General features: G+C 33.7%; 2 protein-coding genes across 2 annotated transcripts; one reads left to right on the forward strand and one right to left on the reverse strand.

The window, feature by feature from the left end:
- The first annotated feature begins 2,770 nt into the window (after positions 1 to 2,770).
- LOC139876497 (mitochondrial import inner membrane translocase subunit Tim9) lies at positions 2,771 to 10,834 on the forward strand. The gene is made up of 2 exons (XM_071863822.1): positions 2,771 to 2,935; positions 10,459 to 10,834. The coding sequence occupies exons 1-2, from the start codon at positions 2,841 to 2,843 to the stop codon at positions 10,643 to 10,645; spliced, it is 282 nt and encodes a 93-aa protein (XP_071719923.1). The 5' UTR covers positions 2,771 to 2,840; the 3' UTR covers positions 10,646 to 10,834.
- Positions 10,835 to 10,914: 80 nt separating this feature from the next.
- LOC139876496 (uncharacterized) lies at positions 10,915 to 14,496 on the reverse strand. The gene is made up of 3 exons (XM_071863821.1): positions 14,413 to 14,496; positions 12,389 to 13,386; positions 10,915 to 11,237 (listed from the first exon to the last, which is right to left on the reverse strand). The coding sequence occupies exon 2, from the start codon at positions 13,363 to 13,365 to the stop codon at positions 12,424 to 12,426; it is 942 nt and encodes a 313-aa protein (XP_071719922.1). The 5' UTR covers positions 13,366 to 13,386; positions 14,413 to 14,496; the 3' UTR covers positions 10,915 to 11,237; positions 12,389 to 12,423.
- Positions 14,497 to 14,834: the final 338 nt, after the last annotated feature.

The raw sequence follows: 14,834 nt of genomic DNA on the forward strand, positions 1-14,834 counted from the left end.
ATTCTTCAGAATTTTTAGAAGAATTTTCTTCAACATCTTGTTTAATGGGCTTGTTTTGTGGTTGATATTTATATTTTCGTGGATTACTATTTCTTTGACCACCACGGCCACGACCACGACCACGTCCACGCCCATTACCATTACCATTACCATAAGGATGGTTTCTACCATAGTTATGGCTTTTGGCATGATGATGGTGATGGTTATTATAACCACGACCTTGCCCGCGTCCTTGTCCCTGTTTATAATTATTTGCAGTATTTGCTTCAGGGATTGCAAGTGTACCAGTAGGACGGGATTGCTGATTTTTCATTAATAGCTCATCATTTTGCTCTGCAACTAAGAGATATGAATTAAGTTCAGGATATGTTTTGAACTTTAGCATTCTCAAATTTCTTTGCACTGTGATGTTTGCAGCATTCATTGTGGAGAAAGTTTTCTCCATCATGTCTGCATCACTAATTTCATGTCCACAGAATTTAAGTTGTGAACATGTATTATACAGAGCTGAGCTGTATTCATTTACTTTCTTAAAGTCTTGGAACCTTAATGTTCTCCATTGTTCCATTGCAGCTGGAAGTAAAATTTCTCTTTGATTATTGAATCTGCTTTTGAGACCTTCCCATAAAACATGGGGATCTTCTACAGTCACATAATTATTTTGTAAGCATTCATCAATATGTTGATGAATAAAGCAACATGCCGTAGCTTGTTCTTTTTCAGAACAAGTGTTGTTTTCATTTATGGTTTCAAGAATGCCCATTGATTTAAGATGCATTTTTACTTTTATAACCCATGGCATGTAGTTGTTTCCAGTTGATTCTAAAGGAGTAAATTTAAGCTTTTCCAGATTCGACATTTTCTTTTATCAAAAATTAAAACAAACATCATGATAAATTAGAGTCAATTTATATTCATAAGTATATAAACATTAAACATAAATTTAATATAACATAAATGATAAGTAGGTGACAGTGTCGACCATGTGTAAGCAATCATAAATAAATGTTATATAACAAAAATATAAATATTAGTAAACATAAATGAAAATTTGGCGACAGTGTCGACCATATATTTTTTCAGGTGGTATAACCGACCTATATCATTCTGGTGGTATAACCGACCATATATCATTTTGGTGGTATAACCGACCATATATCATTTTGGTGGTATAACCGACCATATATCATTTTGGTGGCAGAGCCAACCATATTTAGTATTAAGATTATCGTGCTGATAACGTGTTATAATTCAATAGGCTTATAACTACCTTTAGTGGTTTGATTCTTGATGTTATAATTCAGTAGGCTTATAACTACCTTTAGTGGTTTGATTCTTGATGTTATAATTCAGTAGGCTTATAACTACCTTTAGTGATTTGATTCTTGATTTAGAATACTAATAATGAAGTGTAAGAACAAAGATGATAATGGAGAGAAAGAAAGAAACACTTTGTAAGTGTGAGAAATGGTGCAAGTTTAATGCTTGCATTCATGAATATTTATAGCCTAAAATCTCAATATAAAAATACATACTTTGTGTACCAAAATTGACTATATGTATACACCAAAATTGACTATCCATATCTATATTATTATTATTATTATAACAGAATCCAGATAAAAGGGATTTTATGTTAGATGAAGGAGTAGGTTTATTAGTAATTTACTACGAATTATTGATTGATGATAATAACGGACATCCTCAACTTTCTTTTGGGCTTAAATTACGCAGATTACAACAAATGAAAGCCCAACAATTGCAAATGGGCATACATGATTTATTATATGAGTATCTCAATTTCACATATCATTATCATTGACATTTTTATTATTCTTTCATCAACATTTTTCAAAAAATTTAACTAATTTATTTATTTTCATATAAATAATCATTTATTATATATTCATAATAAAAAAAAAGGAAAAGACGATAAACTTAGTTTATAATTGTAAGAGTTAATAAATTATTGTCTCTTGGTCATGTTAAAATCATTAACGCTAAACTATTTTTAGTAAAGTATATGGTTATGTACTAAAAGGAATTTCGGTATGAGAATGTTTCAGTACATATATACATTATGTTTCTCAATTTACAAAAATACAGAATATATCAAATTATGTAATCTACACCTAATTATTCTAACCAATCACATTAAAGCTACGGCTGAACAGATGGACAAATTATTCTTTTGTTCGACCATTTTAATCAACTATATTATGTGGATTTGATTTATTTAATAATAGAATATTAAATTTATGCGTATTTAGTAGATTTTACTGCTTATTTTGTTACGTTCTGTTAAACACAATATGAATACACATTTTTTACGAGAAACATACATTTTATACATTTTATACAATGATAACCGTCCGCACCAAATCGGCCCAGCGAGGCGGGCCCCACTTAACTAGTTAATTAATTTATATTTATATAACAAACTTTCAGAAACATATTATTGAATGACGATTTGTATCTAATCATACAATAATATAAAATATAATATAATGCTAGTTATATTTTATCGTGTTGAGTATTACTGTTACTATGTATTGATAAATAAATTGTGAAGATGTTATTCTAATAGATATGTAAGAGTTAATACTCCATTGTGTAATGGAATTATGGAATAATACAAAACAAAATGAATGGGATTAGACGCTATATAAGCCCAAATTACAAATCTGATGTGATTTATGGGCCGCGCAAAAGCCCAATTAATAGCCTACCCTAAAACCTGAGTTTGCAAACGCAAAACGAATAAAAACCCTAATTTCTGCAAAACACACCAGAAAGAAATAAGAACAAATCGGACCGGAAAATAATTAACAAAATCGAAAATGGATAAAAGTATGCTCGGAGATCTGGCTAATCTTCAACCAGAAGATCAAGCTCGCATGGCTACCATGATTGATCAGCTCCAAGTTCGTGACAGGTTCTGTATTCCTGTATATTTCTAATATACTGTTTTATGTAAATATGTAAATGTAATCTACACTAGCTAATTTGTTAAGTGAATTAATTTTTTATTAATTATGTACATATGCTTATAGATGAAGCTCGATAATTATTAGAATTATTGTAGCGAAGCAGTTTCTGAAAGTAGGTTAATTATACAAATTAAGAAACTTTTGGAGGTAATTAGCAATATGACATATCAATATGTATTGATTTAAGGTTTTACAGACCCGTATTCAGGACCCAGGTCCTACCGCCTGCCCTCGGGATGGTTTAAGGTTCGGATCCTTGTAATGTGGTTCGGGTTTCGTGCCTGAAAGTGCGTGCGTGCGTGGCAAATGAGAGTATTCGATGCCAACAACTTGCCTTTCAAAAAAAATATATATATATTGATTTACTTTTGTATACTTTCGTGATGTATTTAACTCTACACATATTTGTATGAATTTACAAAAAAAGGTTATTGTATGTATTGAGTGATCTGAAACCAGCTCCGATGTTTACGTGGCACCACTCACCAGTCCGTGTTATGGTGATGATTTATCGTAACACGATTGCTGATGTGTCTGTCTTATGCATATATTTTTTTCAATAGATTAAAATGTGAAAGAGCAAAAGAAAACCAGTTACCTGCTGAGTTAGTTACCGGATACATACAATTGTCGCTTTTGTAGTTTGATCTCATACAATAGCTAAATTCGTATAGTTGTTACTTGTTAGTTAGATACATCACGAAACTATAAATCTTATTTATAAACACTAATATAAACAAGAAAGTGCTTCCATTTTAGCCTAACTGTCTACGTTGTGACAATTAAACTTTAATGGTGAGATGTATTTTTTTAGTTAAACTATAACTTGGGTTATGAACAACAAAATTTTGCAATTGCTCTATACGATTTTGGAATTAATAAGCGCTGATTTGGTGCTTGTATCTAGTAAGACCACTTCTAACGGTGCGGGACTTTTCTCCGTCAGTCCCACCTAGACACAACTGACAAAAAAATGACGGCTGTAACAGAGCGTCAGTTAGAAATCAGGTCCGGCGTTAGTTACTTCCTTGACGAAAATTTTAGGTCCGTTAGTTTTAGTCTTGGCCAATCAAAAGTTTTTATCATTTTATATTTTATTATTAATTAGTTTTTTTCCACCTCATTTCCAATCAGATTTTACCACATCACCCCACCCAATATTTAACACAACTAACTGGCACACACTGTTAAAAAGGGTCAGAAACTAACATTGCCAAATCACAATCAGATTGTACTTTTTGGCCAAAAAGTGGACTAACTGCCCGTGACATCACGGGCACCGTTAGAAGTGGTCTAATACTCTGATATAGTGATAAAATGTGGATTCTTGTAGTTATCAGTGTAATTGTTTGTGTGGTTTAAGGTGGCTATGTTGTGGTTGATCTTGTGATAATGACGTGTGTTAATGTCTGGTTTTGTTCTCGTTTTTTTATAGTATATTTTGATGCCTACCTTTAAGAACATTTTTTTTATTATTGTTTGGCAAGAGTCTGATTGTTATAATTCAGTAGGCTTATAACTACCTTTAGTGGTTTGATTCTTGATGTTATAATTCAGTAGGCTTATAACTACCTTTAGTGGTTTGATTCTTGATGTTATAATTCAGTAGGCTTATAACTACCTTTAGTGATTTGATTCTTGATTTAGAATACTAATAATGAAGTGTAAGAACAAAGATGATAATGGAGAGAAAGAAAGAAACACTTTGTAAGTGTGAGAAATGGTGCAAGTTTAATGCTTGCATTCATGAGTATTTATAGCCTAAAATCTCAATATAAAAATACATACTTTGTGTACCAAAATTGACTATATGTATACACCAAAATTGACTATCCATATCTATATTATTATTATTATTATAACACTCCCCCTTGGATAGCAATTTTATTTTGTTGAAGATCAACTATAAATTACTGCCTCGTTAAAAACCTTGCTAAAGAAAACCCAGTGGGAAAAAACTTTAGCTAAGGGAAAAAGAGTGCAGCATGGAGTTGACTCCCCCTCAAGTAGACATCGCTTCAGCTGTTACATCTTTTGAACATGTCTCATGCCAATGTTATGAACGTGTGTTCTGAAAATAGCAGTTGGAAGTGCTTTCGTGAAAAGATCAGCAGAGTTTTTGCTAGATTGCACATATCTCATTTCAATCTGGTTGTCCTTAATGAGATTTTGAGTGTATGAGAAGAATCTAGGTGGTATGTGTTTTGTTCGGTCACTTTTGATATACCCTTCTTTCATCTGTGCTATGCAAGCTGCATTATCTTCATAGATAGTTGTTGGACTTTTATCGCGTTCTAGTCCACAAGAATCAGTAATGAGTTGTGTCATTGATCTCAACCAAAAACATTCTCGAGTAGCTTCATGTAATGCAATCACTTCGGCATGATTTGACGATGTAGCAACAAGTGTTTGTTTTTGAGAACGCCATGATATTGCAGTACCTCCATTTAGGAATACATATCCAGTTTGAGATTTAGCTTTATGTGGATCAGATAAATAACCTGCATCTGCATAACCAACCAAATCTTGTTTTGATTCGTTAGAATAAAATAATCCTAAATCAGTAGTTCCTCGAAGGTATCGAAATATGTGTTTGATCCCATTCCAGTGTCTTTTGGTAGGAGCAGAGCTGAACCTTGCCAACAAATTAACTGCAAAAGAAATGTCAGGTCTTGTACAATTTGTAAGATACATAAGAGCTCCAATTGCACTAAGATATGGTACTTCTGGTCCAAGAATGTCTTCTTGATCTTCACATGGACGAAATGGATCAGCTTCAACATTGAGTGATCTAACAACCATAGGAGTACTTAATGGTTTTGCCTTGTCCATATTGAAACGTTTCAAAATCTTTTCAGTATATGTTGTTTGATGTACAAGTAAACCATTAGGCATATGCTCAATTTGTAAACCAAGGCAATACTTGGTTTTTCCGAGATCTTTCATTTCAAATTCTTTCTTTAGAAGTTGAATGGCTTCATGGATCTCTTTATTTGTACCTATGATGTTAAGATCATCAACATAAACAGCTATGATCACATATCCGGATGTTGTTTTCTTAATGAAAACACAAGGGCAAGTAAGATTATTTGTATACCCTTTGCTTATCAAGTAATCACTTAATCGGTTATACCACATACGTCCCGATTGTTTTAACCCATATAAAGATCTTTGTAATTTAATCGAATACATTTCTTTGGGTTTTGCATTTGATGCTTCTGGTACCTTAAATCCTTCAGGTATCTTCATATATATATCACTATCAAGTGATCCATATAGATAAGCAGTCACAACATCCATGAGATGCATTTCTAAATTTTTAGAAACTGCCAGACTGATTAAGTACCTAAAAGTAATTGCATCCATAACAGGAGAATAAGTTTCTTCATAATCAATTCCCGGTCTTTGAGAAAAACCTTGAGCTACAAGTCTAGCTTTATACCTTGTAACTTCATTTTTCTCATTTCTTTTTCGGACAAAAATCCATCTGTATCCTACAGGTTTCACATCTTTAGGAGTGAGAATGATGGATCCGAAAACTTTTCTTTTATTGAGTGATTCTAATTCAGCTCGTATTGCTTCTTTCCATTGAGCCCAATCATGTCTATTTTGACATTCAACCATAGATGTTGGTTCTGGATCATCATCATTATTCATGATGTCATATGCAACATTAAATGAAAATTTCTCATCAAGATTTTTCATTTCATTTCGGTTCCATAGTATTTTTGAATATGCATAATTGATTGCAATTTCTGTATTGACATCATCAATCTCCTCTGCAGTAGGAGTACTGATTTGTGGTTCTTCTTGAACACTTTCTTTTACTTCATTATCAGCTGATTTTCTTTTTCGAGGATTTTTATCCTTTGAACCGATTGGTCTTCCACGTTTCTGACGTGGCAAAGATTCATGAGTGACGTTATTGCCAGCTTTTGGAATTTCAATTCGAGCTGGAGTATTTACTGCTGGTATATATGATTTTGTCACCGTTTTTGTATCTGTAAATGCATCAGGCAATTGATTTGCAAGTTCTTGTATATGCATTATCTTTTGAACTTCTGTCTCGCATTCTTTTGTGCGAGGATCAAGATACTTTAATTGAGGTTCACACCATGAAACATCATTTTCTTTATTTTTCATTTCTCCCCCTAATCTAGGGAACAATGTTTCATTAAAATGACAATCAGCAAAACGTGCTGTAAAAACGTCACCTGTCATAGGTTCAATATACCTTAATATTGAAGATGTTTCATATCCAACATATATTCCCAACCTCCTTTGAGGACCCATTTTTGTACGTTGTGGTGTCGCAATTGGAACATACACTGCACAACCAAATGTTCTAAGATGGGAAATATTTGGCTCTTGACCAAAAGCAAGTTGTAGGGGGGAATATTTATGACTTGCACTTGGTCTGATGCGAATCAATGCAGCAGCATGTAAAATTGCATGACCCCATATAGATACAGGGAGTTTTGTTCTCATTATCAATGGTCTAGCGATTAACTGTAAACGTTTAATCAATGACTCGGCTAAACCATTTTGTGTATGCACATGAGCAACAGAATGTTCAACAACAATTCCTATAGACATGCAATAGTCATTAAATGCTTGAGATGTAAATTCACCAGCATTATCAAGTCTCACCCTTTTAATGGTGTAATCAGGAAAATGAGCTCTCAATTTAATAATTTGGGCAAGAAATTTTGCAAATGCCACATTACGGCTTGATAACAGACAAACATGAGACCATCTGCTAGATGCGTCTATTAGAACCATGAAATATCTAAATGGTCCACATGGTGGATGAATTGGTCCACATATATCACCTTGAATTCTTTCAAGAAACATTGGTGATTCTTTCTCAACCTTAAGTGGTGAGGGTCTAGTTATCAATTTTCCAAGAGAGCAAGATGTACATGGAACCATTGTATCATGATGGATTTTTCTATCCTTTAGTGGATGTCCATGAGTACATTCAATAATCCTTTTCATCATTGTTGATCCTGGATGGCCTAATCTGTTATGCCATAAACTGAATACACCAGGATCAATATATTTTTCGTTAACTACCATATGTATTTCTGGTACATTTATATGTGTATAATGTAATCCAGAACTAAGTCTTGGCAGTTTTTCAACCACATGACTCTTGTCAGTGATACTTAAATATTTCTCATTTTCTGTTGTCACTGACTGATAATCATACCCGTTAAGGTATATGTCGGAGAAACTCAATAAATTTCTGCTTGACTTGGGAGAAAATAAGGCATCATTTATTAAAAATTTTGTACCATTTGGTAGTATGAAATTTGCCTTTCCTATCCCTTTTATCAAGTTAGCAGGTCCTGATATTGTATGTATAGTTCCTTCCGTTGGTTTTAGATCAATAAAATATTTCTCGGATTTAAGTATAGTGTGTGTAGTTCCACTGTCTGCTATACAGAGATCTCCACCACTTGATTGATGTTGTATTCCAGCAAAATTCATATTGAACTTCATATATAAGAAATAAATAGTGAGTACATTAATATTACACAATATTTTAAACGCAAATAGATAGTACTGAAACATTTAGCAAACATAATGACAAAGACAGACGATATTAAATCGTTTATTTTTCAAAAGACACACAACTTAAACATTCAAGAAATCTTCATATAAATCAGATGGTTTCTCAGTGACTGTTGGATCAATATTATCCACAAAATTTACTTCCTTTTCTTTACCTTTCAGCGAATCCTGATACATCTTAACAAGATGTTTAGATGTTCGGCAAGTATTAGCCCAGTGGCCCATTCTACCACATCTGTAGCAAGATTCTTCAGAATTTTTAGAAGAATTTTCTTCAACATCTTGTTTAATGGGCTTGTTTTGTGGTTGATATTTATATTTTCGTGGATTACTATTTCTTTGACCACCACGGCCACGACCACGACCACGTCCACGCCCATTACCATTACCATAAGGATGGTTTCTACCATAGTTATGGCTTTTGGCATGATGATGGTGATGGTTATTATAACCACGACCTTGCCCGCGTCCTTGTCCCTGTTTATAATTATTTGCAGTATTTGCTTCAGGGATTGCAAGTGTACCAGTAGGACGGGATTGCTGATTTTTCATTAATAGCTCATCATTTTGCTCTGCAACTAAGAGATATGAATTAAGTTCAGGATATGTTTTGAACTTTAGCATTCTCAAATTTCTTTGCACTGTGATGTTTGCAGCATTCATTGTGGAGAAAGTTTTCTCCATCATGTCTGCATCACTAATTTCATGTCCACAGAATTTAAGTTGTGAACATGTATTATACAGAGCTGAGCTGTATTCATTTACTTTCTTAAAGTCTTGGAACCTTAATGTTCTCCATTGTTCCATTGCAGCTGGAAGTAAAATTTCTCTTTGATTATTGAATCTGCTTTTGAGACCTTCCCATAAAACATGGGGATCTTCTACAGTCACATAATTATTTTGTAAGCATTCATCAATATGTTGATGAATAAAGCAACATGCCGTAGCTTGTTCTTTTTCAGAACAAGTGTTGTTTTCATTTATGGTTTCAAGAATGCCCATTGATTTAAGATGCATTTTTACTTTTATAGCCCATGGCATGTAGTTGTTTCCAGTTGATTCTAAAGGAGTAAATTTAAGCTTTTCCAGATTCGACATTTTCTATTATCAAAAATTAAAACAAACATCATGATAAATTAGAGTCAATTTATATTCATAAGTATATAAACATTAAACATAAATTTAATATAACATAAATGATAAGTAGGTGACAGTGTCGACCATGTGTAAGCAATCATAAATAAATGTTATATAACAAAAATATAAATATTAGTAAACATAAATGAAAATTTGGCGACAGTGTCGACCATATATTTTTCCAGGTGGTATAACCGACCTATATCATTCTGGTGGTATAACCGACCATATATCATTTTGGTGGTATAACCGACCATATATCATTTTGGTGGTATAACCGACCATATATCATTTTGGTGGCAGAGCCAACCATATTTAGTATTAAGATTATCGTGCTGATAACGTGTTATAATTCAGTAGGCTTATAACTACCTTTAGTGGTTTGATTCTTGATGTTATAATTCAGTAGGCTTATAACTACCTTTAGTGGTTTGATTCTTGATGTTATAATTCAGTAGGCTTATAACTACCTTTAGTGATTTGATTCTTGATTTAGAATACTAATAATGAAGTGTAAGAACAAAGATGATAATGGAGAGAAAGAAAGAAACACTTTGTAAGTGTGAGAAATGGTGCAAGTTTAATGCTTGCATTCATGAGTATTTATAGCCTAAAATCTCAATATAAAAATACATACTTTGTGTACCAAAATTGACTATATGTATACACCAAAATTGACTATCCATATCTATATTATTATTATTATTATAACACTGATTACTTTATGATGTTATTTTCTCTTTTCAATTTGCAGTCTGAGGATGTATAACACGCTTGTGGAGAGATGCTTTACGGATTGTGTGGACACATTCAGACGCAAGACATTAGATAAACAAGAGGAGACATGTGTGAAGAGATGTGCTGAGAAGTTTTTGAAGCATTCAATGCGTGTCGGATTAAGGTTTGCTGAACTTAATCAAGGGGCTGCTACTCAAGACTAAAACCGTCATTTATGGTTTATTCCAGCCTCGTTTGAGGTAGTTAATGTCGGCAATTTGGATGCTTTAATCGAGTTAATTTAGGCTTTTGAGTAAACACCATAAACATGTATGCACACATTGTCAAGAGATATTTGCTGTTTGACAAGTTTTTTTTTTTGATTAATTTCATATGCTTTATAATATGTGCAACTTTGATGTTATGCACCCTTCTTTTCTGTTTATCAAATAAACCAACATCGTAATATGATAATAAACGTGATGTCAAATGTTTAACATTTTTAACGTTTGTCCTAAATTGATACATTCTTTTAACCCACCAATGTAATCTACAGTTTCTCAACTTCTTAAGCTTCTCACGCTTATTCTAAGCTGGCGATAATAACATACACAGCTTTATTATGAAACTGATGAAATAAAGCACAAATCTACTAAAACAAACACATAACTGTGTACAAGTTCGATTTCTAAAAAATACAACTCATTCAAGTACATAAAAGTTGATTGGTATATTAAGTTTACACGCCAAAACGACTATTGCTTTTTGCCATACAAATCAGCATACCAATTCACCACAGCTCCCTGTTTCCACTTCCTGCAACACAGATAGCAAGGCAAAAAAATACAATCGATTATATTCCAACATCTGCAAAATATCCAAAGCGCTAACTTTTGGCATTTGTAAAAGTTGCATGAACCATTCTAGGGAATATGATTAAGGCCCAAAAAGACACCAGGCATAACATGTGTAAGTATCTTGTAGAACCAAAATTTACACACTGTACCATTGCATATTTGCTTTGGCCACTTCCCATAATGCACCATCACATACATCAATGTGCAACCACATTGACTTCAGGCATGAAAAAATAGGGTGATTGAGTTGGAAACTAGCACTTGTCACATCATCCAGATTTCCTAATTGGTAAAGGTGGCAATTCTGATCTATTTAGGTTGGATTAGGATATTCTCTCTCTATATAGCTATGAAAGAAACATGCCAAATGGGTCGCACGAATAAGTCAAACACGTAGACTGTTGCTTAAACTCTTAAGCGTGAGTTAATGCTTAAAACTTCCCAAGCCCATTAAATCCAAAAAAATAAAAGTTAAAATATTTGAATAATACAATAATTAATATTTAATTACATCCAAGATGCTAAGTACTGACAAAAAATATTCAAACTTTAAACGGAAAAGGGCAACAGTCAGCCCAACCTCATCAGATTCAACCCGTATCAAAAGTTACTGGTTTGACACCGAACATGCCCACTTTACTAACTGGACATAGGTATAATGAATTTGATTGCCAATTAAAACTCAACATGATTGACTTCTGCAGGATTTTAAGTGATCGGTAACTAAACAATAATACCACTACTGATTAGTGATTACAATGAAAATCAAATCATAAATTTCTAAGCTCAGTAGTATCACCTATCCCAAGCAAATTAAACCACTCAGTTGTAACGGGATACCAATCACAGCACATCATATCTAACCAATCTGAGCGTAAACTAACTATAATGGGACAACAAACAACATACAGATGCCTTGAACTATAAGATGCAAAGGAAGAAAGAAATTCGGAGGAATCATGTCAAAAAACATAGCATGTATACATGGTTATATATTTCGTACATATGATATATGCTCAACACTCAAAAACAATTGTATGTACCCATCAAAAGAAAGCATTTTAACAATTCTATGACCATAGATCATCAGTCTAAAAAAAAAGGTGATACCTTTCCAATCAAGAACACATCATTTAATCACACGCTCATTTCCTGTTCCTGCCTTCGGACCTTCTTTTGCCTCTGCCAACCCTTGAATCCTCAGCGCTGCTAGCATCTGAATATGACTCGTACCTTCTTTTGCTCTTACTCTTCCTCTTCCGCCTTCTAACCGAGTCTTCAGAACTATCTGAATCATCCGAATACCTACGACTCCTCTTTTTCTCTTTCCTACTCTTCCTACGATTCGATTTACGGTCCAGATCGTCATCCGATGACTCATCCTTTCTCCTCCTTTTTTCTTTCCTCTTTTTCCTACCGCTTACCTCATCCGATGACTCATCACTTGAACTCCTCTTAACACTTCTCTTCTTTGACCTACCCCCTTTTTTTTTCTTCTTCTTCTTTTCATAATCCGACTCATCTTCATCCGAATCATCATCATCTTTCTTCTTTCTTAAAGACTTCGATTTACTACTCACCTTTTTCCCATATTTTTTAGCAATAGCCCGTTCAATCTCCGAATCATAATCAGAATCTGAACTCTCGCTTTCCTCTTCATCACTCTCATCTGAACTTTCATTAACTCTCTTCCCATTACCTTTTAGTTTCTCTAACCCTGCATTAACAGCAGCCTGAATAGCTTCTTGATCTTTCTCTTTATCTTCTTTAATGCTCAAGAAGTTTCTACACTGAAATGTCAGATGACCCACTCGACCACATTTCTTGCAGGACCCACGAGCCTCATCAGCATTTGACCCAGTAATTCGGGCAAGTGCAAGTAACCCCTGAAAACTAGCATAAGCATTTTCACCTTCAGGTTCTGGATTAGAAGATTGAGGTTGGGCGGATTTCTTGTTATCTTCTTTATTGGGAGCATACGGGTCGTATCCAATCGCACTTTGCCATATACCATGAGTTTGCAAGGCAGCACTACTGTGCACCCGATTGTTAGCTGGCATACGAACCCTTCCTGCTGTCGCCGGCATCTTGTAAGCTCAAAAGGATATCTGCAAAATTAAAAATTAAAAATCAGAACTTTCTCCACTAACATTCAAGCATAGTATAAAAGCAGCAACATTTAAATCTTTTTAAAATGATATAAACAAAAGGCTTAAAACAGATGGCAAAACCAACAGAAATGTAATAACTGTCACACAAACTTGATTTGATGTGTACGAGTATATTTGTTAATCACTCGTGGTTCTAAATGTAAGATACTATCAGTTTCTGTAATGAGTTAATATTAGTATTATATTTCATGATTTTTTTTTTTGGGTAAACGAGGAAACCCTTTTATGAACGAGCACATTGGCTCCCCCATAGAAGGTAAAACCTCAGGTAATCAAGCCCCCCGAGCGCAAGACCTGGTACCGGATGAATTGCGCATTATGCGCACCTTCTAATCACTCTCTCTTTTTTGAAAAATTTGGCATAGCCAGGAACTGAACCCGGGGGTGGTGTGCTTCATTGGGCAACTCGGGTGATGTGTTATATTTCATGATTACCATCAGCTGTTTACACACGTGTTATATTTCTTGCAGATGCATTAGCAATGTGTACAGTACTGTACACGTACATTTACGATTTTCATGAGTTGTTAACAAATATGTATACATATGAACAAGTATATTGTGAATCTATACTGACTAGAACAAATGTAAATTAAAAACTAATAGTTAGATTACGCCAATGAATAAGTATAATCTAGAAGATTGAATATTATAACCAACTACGAAAAAATTACCCAAATATTCACAAGTTATGAAATTTAACGTACAGCTAGCAATTAGGGTTTCGATAATAAACCTTCCAAGTCCTATTGAAATAAACATTCAGAAACCAACCAAAATTCATAAGAATTATTAACGAATTTTTACAAATTATGTCACGATGTAGTCACAATTTGTAATTTCATACATAATCGGAATTAAGAAAAATCGATGGTTATTATGATAATTAGGGTTTCAATAACAATAAGTATAATATTTAACAATTAACACTAATCGTGTGTATGGAGATAGATAGATACATACCTGAAAGTATTTAAATTGTAACTAGCGCTGCAGAAATCAAATTTAGGGATGAAGACTCAAGATGAACTTTTTTATTATTGATGGAAAAGGGGAAAGCTTATAAAATGAAGTTTCACCAGAAAATTATAAGAAATTCAAATTGGGCCGGGTCAACTTTTGGGCTTTCTTCTAGTGGGCTGAATTTCTTCGTCCATTTTTACTTGTAAAATCCTAATATTTCAAACAGTTGGTAGGTTTTTTTCCGAAAATAACGAAAACTATATTAAACGGGAACTTCATCGAAAGATGAAGATCCAAGCTGGTACAAACAAAGAACCAAGTAAACGGGCTCGAAACTAGTAAACGTCACATATCGACGCTAACTCCAACCGAGCCACATCATAAACGCCAACCAACTAGACTTATAACAAAATAAGACAAAC

Source organism: Rutidosis leptorrhynchoides, chromosome 11 (genome assembly GCF_046630445.1).
Source record: "Rutidosis leptorrhynchoides isolate AG116_Rl617_1_P2 chromosome 11, CSIRO_AGI_Rlap_v1, whole genome shotgun sequence".
NCBI lineage: Eukaryota > Viridiplantae > Streptophyta > Magnoliopsida > Asterales > Asteraceae > Rutidosis > Rutidosis leptorrhynchoides.

Excerpts from the sequence above, each read along its gene's own strand:
- LOC139876496 (XM_071863821.1), bottom strand. The coding sequence starts at position 13,365 with ATGCCGGCGACAGCAGGAAGGGTTCGTATGCCAGCTAACAATCGGGTG.
- LOC139876497 (XM_071863822.1), top strand. The coding sequence starts at position 2,841 with ATGGATAAAAGTATGCTCGGAGATCTGGCTAATCTTCAACCAGAAGAT. Across the intron at positions 2,936-10,458 it reads CAGCTCCAAGTTCGTGACAG|TCTGAGGATGTATAACACGC; the intron begins GTTCTGTATTCC and ends TTCAATTTGCAG.